This window comes from Otolemur garnettii, unplaced genomic scaffold, assembly GCF_000181295.1.
Source record: "Otolemur garnettii isolate 467f Iridium unplaced genomic scaffold, OtoGar3 scaffold00002, whole genome shotgun sequence".
NCBI classification, from domain to species: domain Eukaryota; kingdom Metazoa; phylum Chordata; class Mammalia; order Primates; family Galagidae; genus Otolemur; species Otolemur garnettii.
Window position 1 is genome coordinate 53,588,684 of NW_003852397.1, and position 20,040 is coordinate 53,608,723.

Consider the following 20,040-nt stretch of genomic DNA (forward strand, 5'->3'; position numbering starts at 1 on the left):
AAAAAAAAAAAAAAAAGAAATGTAAACAATTAGAGATGCTCATATAGTTTATGGTAAGAAAACAAGAATTACCCTGTCCCCTTCTCATTGGTGCTTACAGCACTGGAAGCAACATTACCATGGTCACAGTAGTGCTGGATGCTAGCTTGGGACAGCAACCAAGGCCTCCATCACTTTTCTACCAGGTCTGTAACTAGCTGTGAGAGAATTACTCGAAGAACAATTATCTTGTGTGGGTGTGCAGTTGTTTATCTATTGGTTTCATATTAGTATTGCATACATTGGATAATTGCTTTTCCATTCTTGTGATCCTTTACTAAGAAGAATGTGTTTCAACTCCATCCAGGTAAATACAAAAGATGTAATTAAATTCAAATTAGGTGGGAGAGATAAAGGGGGGGAAAGGAGAAGGGAGAGGGATTGGTAAGCTCTCAGCTAAAGTGCATAATGTAAGGGTATACAGCACAACCCCTGGGTGAAGGGCTCAAGTACAACTTGAACTTTACCTAAGAAACACAAACAACATAACTAATTATTTGTCCCCTCATACTAATGTGAGATAAAAAAGAAAAACATAAAAAATAAATAAAATGAGATAATGAAAATCTTAGAGCAGGAGAGATTTTCCAGAGAGTTTTATCCTTGGGTCACATTTCTTCCCTAAGCTTTTAAGTGACATTTACAGTAACATTCACTGAATGCCTACCATAAAATAGGTACCTTCATAAAAATCATCCTGTTTAATGTTCCAACAACAAATCCTCAGAACAACCCAGTGAGACAGATGAGACAATCACACTTTTACAAATAGATTCCAAGGTCTGAAAAGTTAATGAATACTTCCGAGTAACAGGATTTGAAGCTGGATTGAATACAAATCTTGCTGAGTCTCTCCACTACTCTTAGAGGCCATGTGCCCTTTGCCTAATCCCAGGCAAAATGCAGTGGTCTAGGTAGAACACCATGAAATGGGCCTGTGTGTCATCATTGCTATTATCAAACAGTAAAGGTAAATTTTACTATCTAATACAACTGTTATTAAAAGTATACAATATAAACCAATCATGAGCACAAGTGGAAACTGGTGAATCTAAGAACTGCTATTGTAGTCCCCTCCCCATCAAGAGCTAGCATGGACCAAAAATCTATCCACATTACTGGAAGAATCAGAAGAGGGCATGAAACTGTTCACTGCACTGAAAACCTGGAATCCACTTAAATATCCTTCCAGGGAACTACAGTAATTTTTGTTTTGAGACAGAGTCTCTCTCTGTTAACCTTGGTAGAGTGCCGTGGCATCATACCTCACAACAACTTCAGACTTTGGTGCTAAAATAATTCTCTTGCTTCAGCCTCCTAAGCTGGCCATTGTAGCCGCCACCACAATGCCCAGCTATTTTTAGGGATGGGGATCTCACTCTTACTCAGGCTGGTCTCAAAACTGTGAGCTCAGGCAATCTACCTAGATGAGTAATTTTTTATATAACTACACTCAAAGAATAAAAGACAGTTTAACCACACAAAGTAATGAACTGCTGATACCTGCTATAACATAAATGAACCTTGAAAACATTATTCTAAGTGAAATGAAACCAGACACAAAAGACCACATATTATATGATTCCACTTATATGATATGTCCACATTAGGAAACTCCACAGAAACAGAAAGATGAGTCATTGCCATGGAGTGGAAGGAGGGGGGCAATGAATAGTGACTGCTATGGTTATGGGGTTGGGGGGTGGTGGTGAAAATGTTCTGGAATTAAATAATGGTGATAGTTGCACATTCTGGTGGATATATTAAAAACTACTAAGTTGTGCATTTCAAGTGGATGAGTTTTGTTATGTGAATCTCACTGTATGGACTAGAGTTCCTCATTATCAACATGCTTATGAAATCTCAAAAACATTAAGCAAAAATAGACAGTTGCAAAAGGTTATGTCAAGCATGATCCCATTTTTAAAAGTTCCTAAATATGTAAAATAATACTCCATATTATTCATGGATATCTGTAGGACATAGGTAGTGAATTTGTTAATATCTATAAACCATAATGGAAATACTCTGGCACTGGCATGTTATTTAAACCCGCTGTGCCTCATTTCCCTCCTTTGTATGTAAAATGGGACTAATGTCCTTGTAGGGTTGTGAAGATTAAGCACAGGTGCTGTATCTAAACTGCTTCCCATGATGCCTGGCTCAAAGAGGAGGCATAACTGAGAAACAAATTAAAAGCACCTGAGTGTATGTTAGTGCCTACTGCCTTCCAATCCCTTTTGATTTTCCTTGAGAGAAAACCTGTTTAAAAATTAATGATTTGCACCTGGTATATTACTTTATATAGAACAAGCAGATATTTCCTAAGTTTTTTAACAGAAGTTCTCAAGCAGTTTAAGTGTTCCCTAGGAATATTTCATGTCATGGCAAGCTCCTTCAGATATAATTACTTAAAGGTCCATTTCTAGCCAACCATCACTTGGCTAGCCAACGATCACTTGAATTATCAACTTAGGAATGAGTAGTGGCCAAAATCATAACATCGCTTGTCCATGAGTATATTTACTAACAAACTCTAAAATATTGCCCTTACTTTAGCTGCAAAAGCCTAACAAGAACCTGCAGGTTCAAAAGTAGTCCAAGGTGTGTGCCCAAATATCCCCAAGTAGGCAAGTCCAAAGCCTGGACCTACCTGAGTGGGACCTGTAATTCTGGTACAGCTGGTGTATCTTCTTGGGCTTTCGAACAGCATATTGCTTATCTATGCTATTTCTGCTTGCGTAATGAAACAGAGAGCGCAGATCACTGAAACGGAAGGCCACACCCTTCATGATGCTCTGAGCTGTGTCCCCAGTGAGGAACATTGCATTGGGGTCATTGATGCATTTCATCAGCAGTGCTAGTTCAGCTTGGGTGAAGTCCTGAATCTCATCACCATAGAGCTCATGGATGGACCATGGGAGTACCCTGAGCTTCGACAGCCTCCAGGATAGGTTGTACAGAACATCTTCTTCATCAAAATAACCTTTCTGGGACCTGATTTGCTGATATACACAAAACAGGCTATATATTTCACTTCGGTCTTCCTTGAAATTGGGAGAGCGTTTCCTCCCTAATTTCTTATATGCTTCTTCAGTGAGTCTCCCATGGGGACAGCTGAGGGCCTCAAAAGAACCCTTCAAAAAAGATTTTATTTCTTTCCAAATCAGTGCAGGGTTGTAGGAGGTCTTCCCTTTGATCATTTTGGGCCATATTTCATTGGTAAACACCTCAAATGTCACATATACCCGGGGGTCACTGTCACCTGCATGCATTTCTGCAGCTTTATCTTCTTCACTACAGTCCCCATCCACCTCAGCCTCCTCCTCATCCTCTTGCCAGTTGGGGACAGTCAACTCTTCCTGTGTGGACCATCCTACGATGGATCTTTTCAAGCTCCCATCTTCATTTCTCAGAAAAAATGGTTTTGGCAGAGAAGCATCAAGCAGGAGAAGCAGCTGTTTGGAAGTGACAAATAGAGGAAAGTTCTCATCCTTTAGGTCCTGGAGTTTGTGAATGTTTGGTTCTAGTGGTTTATAGTGACTTGTTGCCTTAGTAGATTTGGAAAGCTCAATGAAATTCCTTTGTACCTCCTGGCACAAGACGTGATTCTTGGTCACAAAGATCTGACGTAAATGCTCCAGCTGGTGGGGATGTCCTGGTGCACATAGTTCTGCTGCTTGGCTGACCCTCACTGGCTCCACCCCAGCTCCCCCCGCACAAGCTTCATTCTCCTGCTCCTCATCTATGCTGTCTACTGTTTCTACTTCAGTGGAAACTTCCTCTTCCTCATCTTGTTCCTTCTCCTTTTCCTCCTCCCCACTTGGACCCTCTTTTCCAGGTTCCACTTCCAACCTTCTCTTTGGCCATATCTGTTTGGCCAGTAATGGGCTTCCTGCCTGCTCAGCCTTTTCCCAGTAAGCATGGAATTTTTTCCACAACCGGTATAGACAACAGGTTGTCTTGCCAGTGCCACTCCGCCCAATGAGGATGATGGGCTCTAACGGCCTGGGATTGAGGTCGATCACTGCATACTCTAGCTCACCCACCCGGAAGGGGTACTCCACTGTCGCTGTCATGTCATTGAGAATATTGAAGGCCATATTGGTGCTGAAGCTGTGGAACTTCATGATGTTATATTCTGTCTCCACGGCACTGGCCGGAGGAAAGTACTCGGGATCAACGTGCTCCATGCTCTTCTCTGCCTCTGTGTCCTCCACATAGCAGCGGGGTATACGCTTTTGGATTTTCATATTAGCTGATACCTGGCCTTTGTTGATACCTTTCAGCTTCTTCCTCAGGACACAGGACAAGCCCCGGTTATAGGCACTGCAAATGGCCTTGATGGAATCTGCCAGTTTGCAATGATCTAAAACAATGTCCCAAATCCGGATGATTTCTGTGTAGACTCGGCCTGACTTCTCCATGGAGTATGTGTTCCACTCTGTGTTGATGATTTTCTCTGGGTTCTCACTGCAGCGAGGTGAGAAGTCAATGGCAAGTTCCCATAGCATCCGTGCTCCTTTGTCCAGCTTAGCTTCAAAAAGCTGGATGTTTCCTTTTAGGTGCTTCAATCGTTTCTGTAGGCCCTGGGTCCACTCACCATTCCCTAGCTGCTGAATGGCAAGGATAATTTTCTTCTTTATGACCTTGGTCATTACCTTACTAGACAGCTTCTTCAGCATTTCTGAAGTACACTCAATCTCCCAGGTCATACTGTCAAAGTCCTGGAGGCAAGCCTCAATCTCCTGCATGCTCCAGTCATCCTCATCATTGCTGCCCTCCTTCCCTCTGTCACCAGGAGGAGCAAGTTGTGAGGCCCTAATGCCAGCCTGAGCATGTCTTTCTCCTGCCTCAGGGATGGCAGGCTTTTTCCCACCACAGTCAGAGCCTCCAGCACCCAAGGTTTGCTGGAGCTCATCTTTCTTTCCTTCTGTGCCAACTACTGCCTCTTGGGGCTCAGAGCTCTGGGGACAGTCCTCTGGGAGAGATTTATCCACTTCAACCTGCTGAATCAAAACTGTGATGTCCTGCACTAGGCGCTCTCTCAGAGAGCGTGGTCTGATGACCCTGGACTCCTGCCTGGTCACCTGGGCATCTGGAAGAGTCTCCCAGCTATCAGGGACTGCACTTCCTTCACACAAACTTCTGGCAGTGGTGCTGCAAGGCAGTGACTTGAATGAACTCTGAGATTTGAGCTGAGATGTATGACCAGAGGCAGCAGACCTTGGGGGTTTCCCTGGGTGGGCGGCAGAGTCCTGCCGACTTCTCCGCCTATTCTCTGTCAGAGCTTTGTTCCAGGCCAAAAGCAGAGAGTCAGTTTTCTTAATCCGGTGTCGGGCATCTTTGCCTTCTTTGTTCTTCAGGTTGAAATTGATGTCAAACTTTACCAGCAGGTCTATCAGCTTCTTCATGCGTCTTAGCATGCCTTTCTGAAAGATGATGTGCATCAGAGTATTTCCATTGCTATCCTGGATGTTGGGGTTGAGGTAGTCAAATTCAGTGGGGTTGGACCAGAACAGATCCAACAGATGACTGAGAAAGCTAAAACCGATGTCAGCTGAAAAACACAAACAAAACCCCGTGAGTGTTGAGCCACTCTTCTTGGTGGATAGCAGAGACATGCCAGCTTGTGGAATCTCAGAATACTGGACTCCCAAAACACTTGATCCACATTAAATAACCCAGTGGTTCTCAACCAAGGATGACATGCTCCCCAGGGGACATTTAGCAATGTCTGAAAACATCTCTGATTGTTATAACCAGGGTGGTATCATTGAAAGATAGTAGATAGAGAACAGGCATGCTGCTAAATATCCTACAGTACACAAGATGGCCTCTTACCACAAAGAATTATCCAGCCCAAATGTCAATAGTACCTCCTGAAATAACCTTATAATATTCTCACAAGATCCTTTCTCTCAGGACACTTGAAGATGTTGTAAATGAAAAGTATTTGTCTGCCAGCAACAGCCAACTTTGGAACTTAAGAATTCTCAATCAACACACCCTGACCATTCATCATGATGGTCACTTCTTCCCAACACAATATGGATAAAGGCCAGGAGATATAGGCCTTTTTCAGATCATTTGTTTTCACCAAAGGAAAGGCCAAAAAACACAGCATCAGTTCTAATATCCAGCTTCCCCCTTAAGGAAAACATCACTTAAAAAACACATACTTACCTTTAATATCTAGAAAGATATGGAGTGCTGCATGCAAAGGAGTATCACCTTCTGTGAGAGAAATACCACGGGGGTCTGCACCCTTGGTCAGGAGAAGAAAAGCCAACTCAAAGTCCTTGTGTTTCAGGCACATAACAAGTGGTCTCTCCTGACTCTCCTGGAGACCCTCAGGCAAGGCTAGGCAAGGACAGAAGGGAAGGGCACTGTAAGCTACACTCTTGTGGGCAGGCACAGCCTGGTTCATTTGATGAGGGAGGGGTCACTTTAACAATTAAGTTATAAGAGAAGAGTTGATACAGACCTATCTTCCAAGATACTCTGACCACCACACTTTCTGGGAGACAAAGGTTTCTCAGAGCCCTCAGGTAAAAGCCCAGATCTTTCAGTACCCTGACTGTAGGCTGTGGTCCCCCCCCCCACCTCTCCACCTCCCCACCTCCCCATCTTGTCCTACCAGAGAAGCATAGTTCCAACCACCAGCACTTCTATGGAGTAAGAATTGTTCTGTCCAAGAACAAGTGAAACACCAATACTTGCCTAACACTATACCTGACACCCAAGTGGTATGACTACACTTCCTACACCCCTTGCTCTACTAAACTCCTCCCTCAACTGCAATCTTTCCTGGCACCTCTTCCACCCCACATCACCTTCCTAGTCCTCAATCCACACAACCACTCTGCTCTGAGGTCCCCGGACCTTCACCAGAAGGCAGACCCTCCCACTGCTGATCTGCAGCCCTCCAGCACATGCCCAGCAGCTGTGTATTCACCTCTGTGGTTCCTAGCCCCTGATCCTGTGATGTGCTCTATAAATGCTTGATAAATCAAGGAATAAAACAGAATTCCATGACAGCTGAGGTTTCCAAGGAAAGGAAGTACCTTGCCATATAAGTGATCACGGCCACTATTATCCAAAATAGCCATTATACATAGGGAGTGGCTGGACAAGCCCTGACAGGGCTGGATGGGCCCATATGCTTCCATCTAGAGTTGTTTATTCACTTACAAGGCTTTCTGTCATAGATAAAGATAGAAGACTGGATGCACCAAGCCCATGGAGCCAGTCAAGGACCCAGTACACTTTGTGCACCTGGGATAGTGCAAAGTATTGACTAGCTATAAAGTTAGTCTAGAATAAAAGTACTTTGCTTTGAAGATATAAACATTTTTGAAAACAGGAATGTTTTGTAACCTTGAAACCTATGGGGAGGGTCCGTCAAATGTATATTATGGTGATTGATAACATGGCTAATTTTAGCCCTTGTTGTCAAAGTACACAACTGACAAAGGAAAACTGGAGAGCAGAGCAGTTCTTTAAGGAGATATCCTTGGTGCTCTTCAGAATTGCTGGTTTTTCTGTAAATACAATGAAGTTGTTGATCTGGCAACTACTTCTCCATTGATTAGCTTGGATGACAGATAGATAGTCTCACTGGTCTGCCATCACAGGGAAGGGGTTTAAAGAAATAAATTAAAGATGCTACCTCATCTACCATCTGAAAACTATGGGTAGAAGAAGCGACGCTTAAAGGCTTTGCACTGTGTATGGCACTTCAAGGGCTGAGAACCAGCACGTTGATGCTCTGTATAAAGGACTTTCCCCTTCCAGGGCAGAGCAAACAGAAAACCACACAGCTAAGGTACTCTTTCAAAATCCTGCATATATTAACTCATTTGCTATTCAAAACAGCTGTAAGAAAGATGGCCTACCATGATTCCTATTTTACAAATGAGGAGATAAAGGCATAACTAGTATGCCTAGGGCCACACAGTTAGTAATGGCATTACTGAAGTGTGAGGGATGGGGTGGGAGAAGGCTGGTGTTTCTAATTAGTTGAAAAACGAAACCCAATCCAGCAAGATGTCTTTACACTCCAGACACACTTCCAGCTATGTGTGATTGTTCTGATTAAAGCAGCAGATGCTTCTGCCCACCAATTATTTGGCTGTTTCTTTAAAATCAAGCATCTAAAATCCTAATCCATTGATTAGAAAAGAATACCACAAGAGTTGACAAAATCCACACAGCATATCCCCGACAGGGAAAAGTCTAGCCAGAGGTTAGGAGGAGATGGCCACTGTAGGCTGAATTAGAGCCACGTACCTGATTTCCCCACACAAAAGAAAAGGGATTGGGGATAACTGGAATTCATAAACATGCAGAGTTCCTATGGAGCAACTCACTTATGGAGCAGTAAACTCCATTACTATTTCAAAACAAGAAGAGAAGATATAGGTGTAAGAATGAGATAGATGTTGTGATATCTCCAAAATCAAGCGAAAGGCAGGCAGTGGCCTGGACTTCCCCATCTGGACAATTTAGACCATTCTCCAATGCTTATGACTTAGTCATTCTTACCTCCACAGTCTATCAGGCATCCCAGGAGCTGAGTCTTCCGCTGGTCCCAGGCACTGAGGTGAGGGATGATGGTACAGATGTCTAGGTCTGAGAAGCTGCAATCTTGGATGAGGCAGTCTCCAAGTGGTGGCTCCCCACTTACTTTGCGGGTCAGTAACAGAAGCACTTCAGGCCATTTCTGTTTTTCCAGTAAGAACTTAATGAAGGTGTTGGCACAGTCTCGATTAATGTCACAGACTAGGTCAGGAGGAATTTCTTTAAAAATAAGAATAAACCACATTTCAAAAATGTAAGTATTATTTCTCTTCTTCCCTTAACTACATCCATATGTAATTAATATGGATTACAGGTCAGTATTTTTAAGAACTGGGGAAACTAGAAAGAAATAATTACTTTGGGCATGTTACATAACCACTTGTAAACACTGGTGTAAGCACCAACCTTCAGACTTCTTGAGAAAGTTAGAAATGAAATGCCCTATAAAGAGTACAGAGCCTTGACCAGAAGACAAAAGAATGATTGTGCCTTAAGGCAGAATATCTGAGTTCAGGGCAGTCTACTGAGATCAAAAGGGTAAAAGCCTGGCTTAAATTTTGTATCATATTGACAGTGGGTCCTGCTTAATAAACATAGAAATGCAGGAGAAACTACAGAATAATTAAAAAGTCAATGGGTCAGTGCTTGTAGCTCAGTGGCTAGGGTGCCAGCCACATACATGGGAGCTGGTGGGTTCGAATCTAGCCCAGGCCTGCCAAACATTAATGACAACTACAACCAAAAACTAGCAGGGTGTTGTGGCAGGTGCCTGTAGTCCCAGCTACTTGGGAGGCTGAGGCAAGAGAATCACTTAAGCCCAAGAGTTTGAGGTTGCTGTGAGCTATGATGCCACATACTCTACCCAGGGTGACAGCTTGAGACTCTGTCTTTAAAAAAAAAAAAAAAGAAATTTCTTTTCAGTCAAGAGTTGTAGGATAATAGTTAAAGTACAGCTTAACCCTCAATTGTTAACTTTTTAATCACACTATATGTTTCCATCTGATCTTTGATGTCTAGAGACAGAACAATGGTCATCGTATTTCATAATGCTAGTGAGTCTTCAGGGTGGAAAACTTTTTAAATAAGTCTTCAACAAGTAGATGGCCAAATTTAACAAATAAAACTGTAGGATGCCTGTCAGGGCCTGGGACTGACCAGGTCTCCAGGCCTGGCCTAGGTTACTGTCCGGACACGGACCACTGTGCTACCTTGCTTGGGAACAACTCCCCTTAGGTGCCTGAGGGCTATTTGCTTTAGCAGAAGGGAGAGAGAGAGCATTCTTTCATGGACTCGCTCACTCTGACTCTTTCGTTCCTCCTGCTGGGAGGGCCTCTGCCCAAGGCCCTTCTAAAAAGACTGCTAAGATTCACTCTCCTTTTAAGACTTTTTTTCTCCCTCAAAGACGGACCCCCCCACCCCCCAACTGACTTCTCCTACAGCTACTTATAGACATGATCCCATGGCTACTTGCACCACAGGTGTTGACAATGCCAATCACTGATGTTCTCATTTCACTTGCTCTTGTATTAAGAAGAGCCAAATCCCTTCCCCATGCCCTTATCACCAAGGTGTTATATTACCTAGATGTTACCAGTGTTTCTTATAATTACAGAGAGATCCAAGTTTAGCTCTTGCTTTTCATTCCCATGAAGCTATACGATGTGCTACATATTCTCCCTTTTTTGTGCATCTTAAAATGGTTTCCAGTATAGCAAAGACAGTTGTTCTTGTTGAATAGCCCTTTCTCTTGCTAGGCAAAAAGAACAGAGTACTTAAGCAAAATTCAGAATTCCAGGTAGGGGCTAAGTGGTGGAGCCCAGTGCAGCTAGGGAAAAGACGGTGATTATAATGTTAATTTCTGTAAAGGTCTTTCAAACAGAGAAAATCTTTGAGAGAATTTACAATTTAACAGATGAACAAAGGTCCCGCTTTTCCTGCGGTCTTTGATGGCGAGGATCTTACTGCATTTACCACCTCTTGCCACCTCCACCAGTAACTGGCGACCAACAGTCCTGCTTTTCTTGGTCCTGCTTTTCTTGCAGTCCCTGGTAGCAAAGATCCTACCGCTTTAAACAAAGGTCCTGCTTTTCTCAAGGCCTTTGCTAGCAAGGATCTTATTGCATTTACCACCTTTTGCTACCTCTGCCAGTAGCAGGCAACCAACAGTCCCACTTTTCTTGGGGTCCTTGGTAGCAAAGATCCCATTGCTTTCACTGCCCCTTGCTGCTTCTAGTTGGTGAGCAATATACTGCCTTTTGCTCCTTCTGCCTTTAGCTGCTAGCGAACAAAGACACTACTTTTCTTGTGGAGTTTTTCCTTTGCTAGTTGAATCCAGATCTTTTTTCAAATGGAGTGTCCCTACACAGTTCAAAGGTTCACTCGTCCAGTTTTGCATTACCCTTTGTTATTCCTTGTCACTTCACTAACTCCCAAGTGTCTTTTTGCTCCTGCAGTCCGCATCCCAGCTCTCAGGTGGGACGCCCTTCCTGGTACAAGCCGCCAAGAGGTACGCTAACCATAGATGCAAGATAGTCATATACACAAAAAATAATTTGGTTTCAATTTAGGGGGGCATTCTGGGCCATATAAGTAAAGAAATAATTTAATTAAAGAAAGAAGAAGAATCCAATTTATCTAATTTTCCTCCATTGTCATTTATTGGTCTGGTTTAATTTCCCCATCTTTGTCTCTGGGGTGCCAAATGTACAGCACACTGCAGGCAGGATCCTCCCTTGGCAGAAAGTTGAATGAATTTTCTATTATAGTTTGAAATGATGATTTTACCAAAAAATAGTTTGAAATGAAGGTGTTCTAGAAACTGTGTTGTTTTACTTTCTGTATTTGTATTTTTTACTAGTGGGTCCCGGTAAAAAATTGGGCCTGACTGATAATTTCCCTACAATAAGGGTGTTCCATTCTTACCAAATTGAGAGCAGCATTCATCTGCCCAACAATGTCCCTTCTTACACCTGGAGCAAACTCCTGGTGGTCTACTATTTTTTACCTTTACAACACTCTCCTCTCATATGGTCTAGCTTCCCACATTTATGGCATTTAATTTTGATTGGGGGATTTCTCAACTGATCTTCTAACTACTTAATCTGAATTGCCATGATGGTATAGCATTTACTGGCTTCAATTCTAAGACCATAGGTATTGGTTCACTGGTACACAATGTAATCAAAAATGAAGCCTACGATGTTTGCTCAAACCACTAAGAGATGGAGCCACAAGTCTGGAAATGTTGGAGAAGTCATAAATTAGAATCTTAATCTCATCTCAACAGAGAATCTGAGATGTATGCCAACCAGAGAACAACTCAGTCGAAAGATGGGAGATAATATGTCCTTGTGACATCGGTTTAGATACCTGAAGCTAGCTGTACCTCAAGCCAGCTCTGGCATTTCTATTATAACAGTCAAAAAAGTTACTTTTGCAGCCATTTGAGTCTGTCACTTCCAGTAGAAACAGTTCTAAAATATCCAACCCTATGGCCAATTAAGGACACAAAGAGGAGAGAAAAGTAGAGAAAAAAAAAAAGAAGAGTTTGGTGTATTAGAGACCCACTCAACAAAGAGTTGGGGAAAAGAACATCAGTATAAGATACAAAGAGTATGGAATAGAGAGGAAATAGTAAAGTAACCTAACCAAAGTGAGAGAAAGAAGAACCCATACCAACATGCACAATACCCTAGAAAAATGAGAGCATGGAAACACAGACCATAAAACACAAGGATATTCAAGAAGTAGTATTTCCATCTTGTGGGCTCATATGAGATTTTTACCAAATACCAATGAATCAGGTATTATTTTCACAACCCTAAGTATAATAAAGATGGTTGTCATTACTTTTATTTAAAGAAAATTAATTTTTAAAAAGATATTAAAAAACAGTAGTAATGGCCATAAACCATCATCTTTAACACAACTGAATATTGAGGGAAAAATTACCTTGCAGAGAAGAAAGGAGATACAAGAACCTCTGAACTACCTCCTACTTCAGAAAGTTTTTATGCAATAACTGGTTTCCTGAGTTCATGTACAGCACCAGCTGTTCCAAGGCCTTCCTGAAAATGTCACTCTCACTAATAGGCCCATTGTCATTGCTGAGTCCTACAAAACAGCACCAGGTGATGCTTCTGAATACAGAAAATGCAGCTGCAATAGATCACAAAAATAGCCACAATTCTTAACCCCTCCAAGTATCCACATCCATCAAGAAGCGGGGCCCACCCCACTTCCCTCAGCCCTCCCTTGATTCTGCCCTGGCTTCATGACTTGTGATGAGCAATGGAATGAAGTAGATGTGACTTTTTTGTGCCAAGAAGCATTGTTCAGTTCCATTGGCTCTCTTGAGAAACTGTCCTCTGCCATGTAAGTCCAAGCTAGCTTGCTGAAACATAATAGACAACGTAGAACAAAGAAGAATCAACCTTGTTGTCCAAACTGAGACTGCACAGATGTAAAAGAACCCAGCAAATACTGTAGACACTTGCAAGAGTTCAGTTAAGGCCATTACTGCCCAGACAAAATTGCTGACCTGCAGGATCATGAGCTAAATAAATGTTTGTTGTTTTAAGCCACTAAATTTTGGGGTTACTTTGTTGCTCAGCAGTAAGACAATTAATATAACAAGTCAAGGAATGACAGCAAGAAGACAGCTTAGTGCAACAGCAACACCGAACTAGATGCCAGCCACCCAAACTTCTACCTCTTAATGACAAGTAGAAAATGTCAAGTTAAGTAAGGAGCCATCTCTCTGGTCAACAAAGAAATGCCAATATCCCCTTGGTTCAAAGCATTTAAGAAAGTAGTCATGATGAGAAAATACCTACTGATAAAGTGTTTTTGAAAAGACAAATTTTTATTTGGCATCAGATTATTCACTCAAAAAATATTCTTAGTTAAAATGGAATCTTACTGAACAGATAGGGAAGCAAAACTGAGCTTTTGTTTTCATACCAAATGAAAAGGGCCTGGCTCACAGTAGTAGAAGGGCTATCACAGTTGTGAAGAGAATAATGAACATTCAATGTCATGGTCCACCAGAGTGGCAACACTTTAAAAGAGATGGACTTTTGAAAATGGGAAAGAAATTTAAAGTATCCTATTTTTATTCAGGTTCCCCAGCAGCAAAGCCTGAGTCAGAGGGTTGTTCGAAAGTAGTTTATTAAAGAGGAAGACCAGTAAGGGTAAACAGGATAGGGGTGGAGGAGGAAGCCAAGCAAGGATATACAATCAAGCAAATTCCCACAGAGGGTGACCTCAGCATAATCCCATAGGGAAGTTCTGGATTGTGAGTTACACTTCATTTGTCTCCATGCAAGGCAAAGAAAATGGGCTTTCATGTGGATGCCCATCTATCAGTCACTAACCATAGTCTGCTTTGGGAGGATATAAATCCCCAGGCACTTCTGGTTATAAGAAGCATGAGCAAAACTGGCTCCATAAGCCCAAAGAAATTCTCTTGAGAACGAGCCTTAGGTACTGACTTTTCAAAGTGAAGGCACACCAATATGAGGGAGCACACAAAAATGGTAAAAGGAATACAAAGAAATCCAGAAAGAGCTCCAACATTATCTTCCACATCCTCTGACACACACCTGATCACCTTTCAACAAATCGAGTCAAAGAGCCAAAACATACACGTATCTACTTCCAGGGCAAATATTCATTTCCCTCTCTAATCAAGAGAGCTTCAGGTACCAGGCAGAAACAGGATCCACTGTAGCACCAACCTTCAAAGAGAAAATGGCAAAGGAAGACCTACATCACCTTAGCTGGAAGCTCACTCTGAGATGAAAAATGTGTGTGGTATAACACTATCTGGTTTATACTCCTGGTTTTTGCCCTCCTACCTTCATCCTAAAATAACTATGAAGACACAAAAAAACAATGAAAATTCAGAAAAAAATAGGATTCTTGGTAAAGGAGGAAGTTCCTTCAATATCAAGCTGATGGAAACTTGCTGCTTGTCTCCCTGCACCATGCCGCTAAAGGCTTTTCAGAAACATCATTCTTCCCTCAGGAAAATTAATTTAGTATAAAAGTTATATGAAAGTGAATAGAAAAGTGCCAAGCACAAGAAGAGAGACAATTAGATGTAACTGTATAATAAATATGTGATTACATGGTTCAGACTAGTAAAGAAGACAGTTACAGATCAGAGACAGCTCCAAACTTCAGGAAAGAAATCAGAGAATGATAGCATAACTAAATACTGACAAATCATATCCCTGGGTAGTAAGGCTGTGAGTGACTTGTTTATTTCACTAAAGTTTTCTGGCTATTTTTCTAAATTTCCTGTAAGCTTATTAAAAGACAAAAGAAACAGGCTACAAAGTTCCTTACACATTATAATCACAGTTTTTCAAAACATGACTATGTAAGTACTAAACAACAAAAGACTAAATAAAAACATGCAAAAGTGCAATTACAATAAATTTTTGTATTTATATAAAATTATTTTTACAAATTTTCTATAATGATCCTACTTAGCAAATATAGCAGGTCCTCAAATAACATTTCATTCAATGCCATCTTGTTATAATATTTATGAGAAAAGAAATCAATTCCCAGCAAGAGCCACTGTGTAGAGTTTGGATATTCTCCTCATGTTTGTAAGTAGGTACTATGGTTTCCTTCTACATCCCAAAGACGTGCATATTAGGTGAACTGGTGTTTCTGAACTGCCTCAGGATGAATGAATATGCGTATGTGAGGGAAGAAGTCCTATTTTCTAAGCAGTCTTTCTATTAACACATTCAGACTCCTGAGTGAAGGCTAGAAAGCATGCAAACAGAAAAGACTTAGCTTGTGTGTCTTTAACATAATTTCACCATGTTTTTAAAACAGTAAAAATTGAAAGGAAATGAAATCAGTATGTTAAAGAGATATTTGCATTCCCATGTACAGTGCAGGATTGTTCACAACAGTCAAGGTATGGAATCAACATACATATCCATCAATGGATGAATGGATAAAAAAAATGAGTTTATATAACAGTGAAATACTATGCAGCCTTTAAAAAGAAGGAAATCCTTTGATCTGTTACAACATGGATGAGCCTATAGGACATTATGCTAAGTCAACTGAGCCAGGTGCAGAAAGACAAATACCACAAAATCTTACTTATATGTGGAATTGAAAAAGAAAGTTGAATTTACACAAATAGAAACTAGTATGGTGGTTACCAGGGGTTAGGAAACACAGAGAATCAATAACTGGGTCAAAGAATACAAAATTTCCGTTAAACAGGAATAAGCTCAAGAGATTTTATGAACATGGTGACTACAGTTAATAACAATGTCTTGTATTCTTAAAAATTGCTAAGTAACTTTTATAGGAATGTCATAACCTAATTATAACCTTAGAATACGGGAAAGGGGGTAGGAGGGGGAGGTGAGGGGGATGGATGGGGGAGGGAGGGAGATTGGTGGGGTCACCTCTATGGTTTATCTTACAAGGGTACAAGTGAATCTTTCTAAAAGCAGAGCATGAACATTTTAACTCAATAACTAGGAAAATGACATAAAGGTTATATTGACCAGTTTGATGAGAGTATTTCAAAATGTATATGAAAATAGCACACTGTACCCCATGATTGCATTAATGTACACAGTTATGCTATAAGAAATAAAATAAAATAAAAAATATCTAAGTAGATCCTAAATGTTCTTGCCACAATAAAATGTCAAGTATGTGAGGTAACTGATATGTTAATTAGCTTTATTTAGCCATTCTGGATGTATCTGGAATAACATTCCGCAAATAACTGGCCCTCCAAGTATTTTGTGCTCAATGTCCTCATTATAAACACTGATGAGAGGGAACAAAAATCGATTTCCACCAGGGCCACTGTCTGTATGGAGTTTAGATGTACTCTCTTAATCTGCATGAGTTTTCTCTGGGTACTTTGGTTTCCTCTCACATCCCAAAGATGTGCATGTTAGGTGAAATGTCATGTCTCAGTTGTGCCAGTGTGAGTGTGAGGTTGTGTGTGCCCTGCAAAGGGATAATGTCCTATCCAGGGCTGCTTCCTGCCTGGTACTCTTAGCTGCTGGTAGAAGCTCTAACCACCTATAACCCTAAATTGGAATAATTGGGTAAATAATTATCTTGTTTGTATCAATCTTTCTTAAATTATGGATAGGTCACATTTTTTCCAATGTTTAATATTAGCATTATTTTGGTCTTTATAAGCTGGATGATGTTTCTGTGATGGGCAATATGCTTTAGGAACTTAACTCTTATTTATTATATGAATTAGTCTATTGTAAAACTTGTTTCATTATGTGTGTCAATTTTGCTGAAAGTTGTAGTTTCCAACTACCAAGACATCTTTTTAGAAGAACTTAAGTTACTGTATATATAAACATATCTGAAATTAAAAATTAAAAAGATCTAGCTAGACATGGTTGCATGCACCTATAGTCCCAGCTACTAAGGAGGCTGAGGTGGGATGATTGCCTGAGGCCAGGAGTTCGTGGCTACAATAAGCTATGATTATACCAGTGCACTCTGAGTGACAGAGTGAGACTCCCTATCTTAAAAAAATAAAAACAAGATCTTCTGAAGTTGCAAAAGTGCTTGGAAGTCGTACAAAATAGAAACAAATCATTTCAAAACAAGAGATCTCATTTATGCCCCAAATTTTCCTTTCAAGACTAATTACATTTATATACTCATTCCATTTCTATAAAAGAAAATAAAAATGTGTAAGTCTAAATGCATGTAATAAGGCTAAATTGCCAAAGTCACAAATATATTAATTTTTATGGGAGGTGGTTTGATAGAGAATTTCTTTCTTACATTTCATAAATTTTCTTAAAAAATAAAAATTCTGGTTTTATAAAAAAGGAAAAAACATGATGAACATCCTATAAGTCAATACCCTATGCCTGCATTCACTGAAAATGAGCATGTCCTGGTGCTGAGCACAGAGCAGAAAGCAGCTAGCTCCTCATTGGGGGCCCAAAGAAAGGGATTTGGAGGCCTGGATTTGGGGCTGCTGGGAAAGGCCAAGTACTAGTAAATCAGAAAAAAGATCACAATTGTGAAAAAAGCAAAGGCTCCAATCTTGCTTTTCTTGGTCCTAAGGAACATGCTGAATAGCAACCTTGTCAGCAATTAGAGAAAGTGGACATATTGCCATCTGGTGGTGACCATGAAAGACAGTTTAAGATAGTTTATAATCTTGGCTATTCAGGATTAAAATGTTGCTCCTAAAGTGGTTCTGGCATCCCCTGGCAGTTGGTAAGAAATGCCTAATCTAAGGTCTCACCCTGAACCTGCTGCATCAAATGTACATTTTAAAAAGCTCCCAAATGATTTGCATGCATGTTAAACTTGGGGAAGCACTGGTTTCAACAAGACTGTTCATTTCTTAGGCTTTCTCATCTAGAAGTCAAAAGTAGTCCTATCCAAAAAGATCAGCACCACTGTTATCAGCAAAATGGGATACATCTACCTTGAGGAAGAATCATGGGAGAAAGCATCTTTTATCCTAGTCTATAAATTGTAATGTTCATTCACCTGGATACAAAATAACCCCATGACCTAATGGTGCTTTACTCAGAACCAAGGATGTTAAAAAAAAAAAAAAAATCATCAGATCAGATTATTTGGTCAGAAACAAAGGTACAAACCCCCTAGTAGCACCTCTTCCTAAAAATAATGCTTTCATGGATTCCTTTAATGGATGAGGATGGGGAGGGATTAACGTTCACAAAAACAAAGTAGAAGCTGCGCACTGTGGCATATGCCTATAACCCAGTGTTTCTCAACCTTCCTAATGCTGCAATGTATTTTCATCATTAAAAAGGGGTCATGACCCACAAGTTGAGAATTGCTGCTATAATCTCAGCACTTATGGGAGGCCAAAGCAAAAGGATTGCTTGAGGCCAGAATTTAAGACCAGCCTGAGAAATGTAGTGAGACTCTGTCTCTACACACACAAAAAAAGTAGATCCATCTTTATTATCTATTCCCATGGCACAGGGCCCTCTCCTTCAACTTTTCTACTGTCTTCTCAACTACTACTCTGGATAGAAAGGCATTTGGGGCGGATAGGTCTAAAAACTACACCATCAAAACAATAAATAATAAAAAATAAAAACTACGCTGTCCCATACAGTGGCCACTAACTTAATTACATGAAATTAAAATTTCAGTTCTTCAGATGCACAAGCCATAGAAGTACACATTTCGACTGTTTAACAGCTACATGTGAATAACAACTATTATATCAGAGTAGGTATAGAATATTCTATCATCTCAGAAAATTATATTGCATAGAGCTGTCTAAAAAGATCCCCCAACTCCATCTTAGGTTTTAAAGCTTATGCAACTAATAAAATCTGAAAAATAAAATATATGCATATGCATATACATAAAATATATGCATATACATACAAGCCTATGTATGTATAAAGGAACAGTGATATTCAGTACATAATTCCATTCAGAGATCATTGCATACAGAGATCATATTTAGAAATTGACTTCTATGAGGGTTCCATTGCTGGGAGTATTTTAGGAACTACAGAAAGATTCTACCTTACTAGCCACCCCTGATTAACTGTCATCCTCTTCTTTTTAGATTTTTATTAGTTTCACTGTTAACTCAATGTTTCTCTGTAGGCTTACTAGCCTCTAGAGTGGCAAGTAAATCTCTGTGGTCAATAGTCTAGGAAACTTTAAAGTAATCAAACATTCAACAAGTATCAGGGGTTTTAGGCTTGAACTGCATACACTGCCATCAGAGGCTCCCCCGTGAGTTGAACAGCAAGCCTTCATACTTCTCACCTGCATGCTTTTCTCCCAAGCAAGTGCAGCTAAACTCTAATGAGTAAAAAGGGGACAAGCTGAGATTCTACAGAATCCGTTCTCTTGGTTCTAAACTCAGACTTCAGATTTGACTGGTAAAAAAGCAAGAGTGGAAGGGAGAGCAAGAACCCTATCTCAGAATATAAGGTGTTTTTTAGGATTAACAGACTTCCAAAGATTCTACCATACAAGAAAACAAAACAAAAAAGATCAAAATTTTACAAACTAAACAAAAATGATTCATGCCAAAGATACTCGCAGTATTTTAAAGATTTAGATTAAAATTAATAAAAGATAATTTTACAAGCAAATTATCCATTTTCTACCACTAACTACTGGTCCTTTGTTATTTTAAAAATTGGAAATTCACTGGCAAAGTAACCTGCTTACTTTTGATTTCTCAATTTGTGGAAACCATTCTGAAACCAGGATTACATACATAATTTCAGAAAGTACTTAACAAAATCTTATTAAGTATATTACCTCACAGAAGAAATCACAGTTCCCTAAAATATCATTTAAAAACTAAACATGGGGCTTGGCGCCTGTAGCTCAACCGGCTAAGGCGCCAGCCACGTACACCTAAGGTGG

General features: G+C 40.4%; 1 protein-coding gene across 1 annotated transcript in view; it reads right to left on the reverse strand.

Moving 5' to 3' along the window:
* Nucleotides 1-20,040, reverse strand: part of TRANK1 (tetratricopeptide repeat and ankyrin repeat containing 1) — a 102,228-nt gene that overhangs the window by 47,659 nt on the left and 34,529 nt on the right. Inside the window, exons 9-11 of the mRNA XM_023513146.1 lie at nucleotides 8,587-8,841; nucleotides 6,226-6,402; nucleotides 2,631-5,599 (exon numbers count right to left, since the gene is read on the reverse strand). Of these exons, the coding sequence (XP_023368914.1) occupies nucleotides 2,631-5,599; nucleotides 6,226-6,402; nucleotides 8,587-8,841 (3,401 nt within the window). The remainder of the gene's footprint in view (nucleotides 1-2,630; nucleotides 5,600-6,225; nucleotides 6,403-8,586; nucleotides 8,842-20,040) is intronic.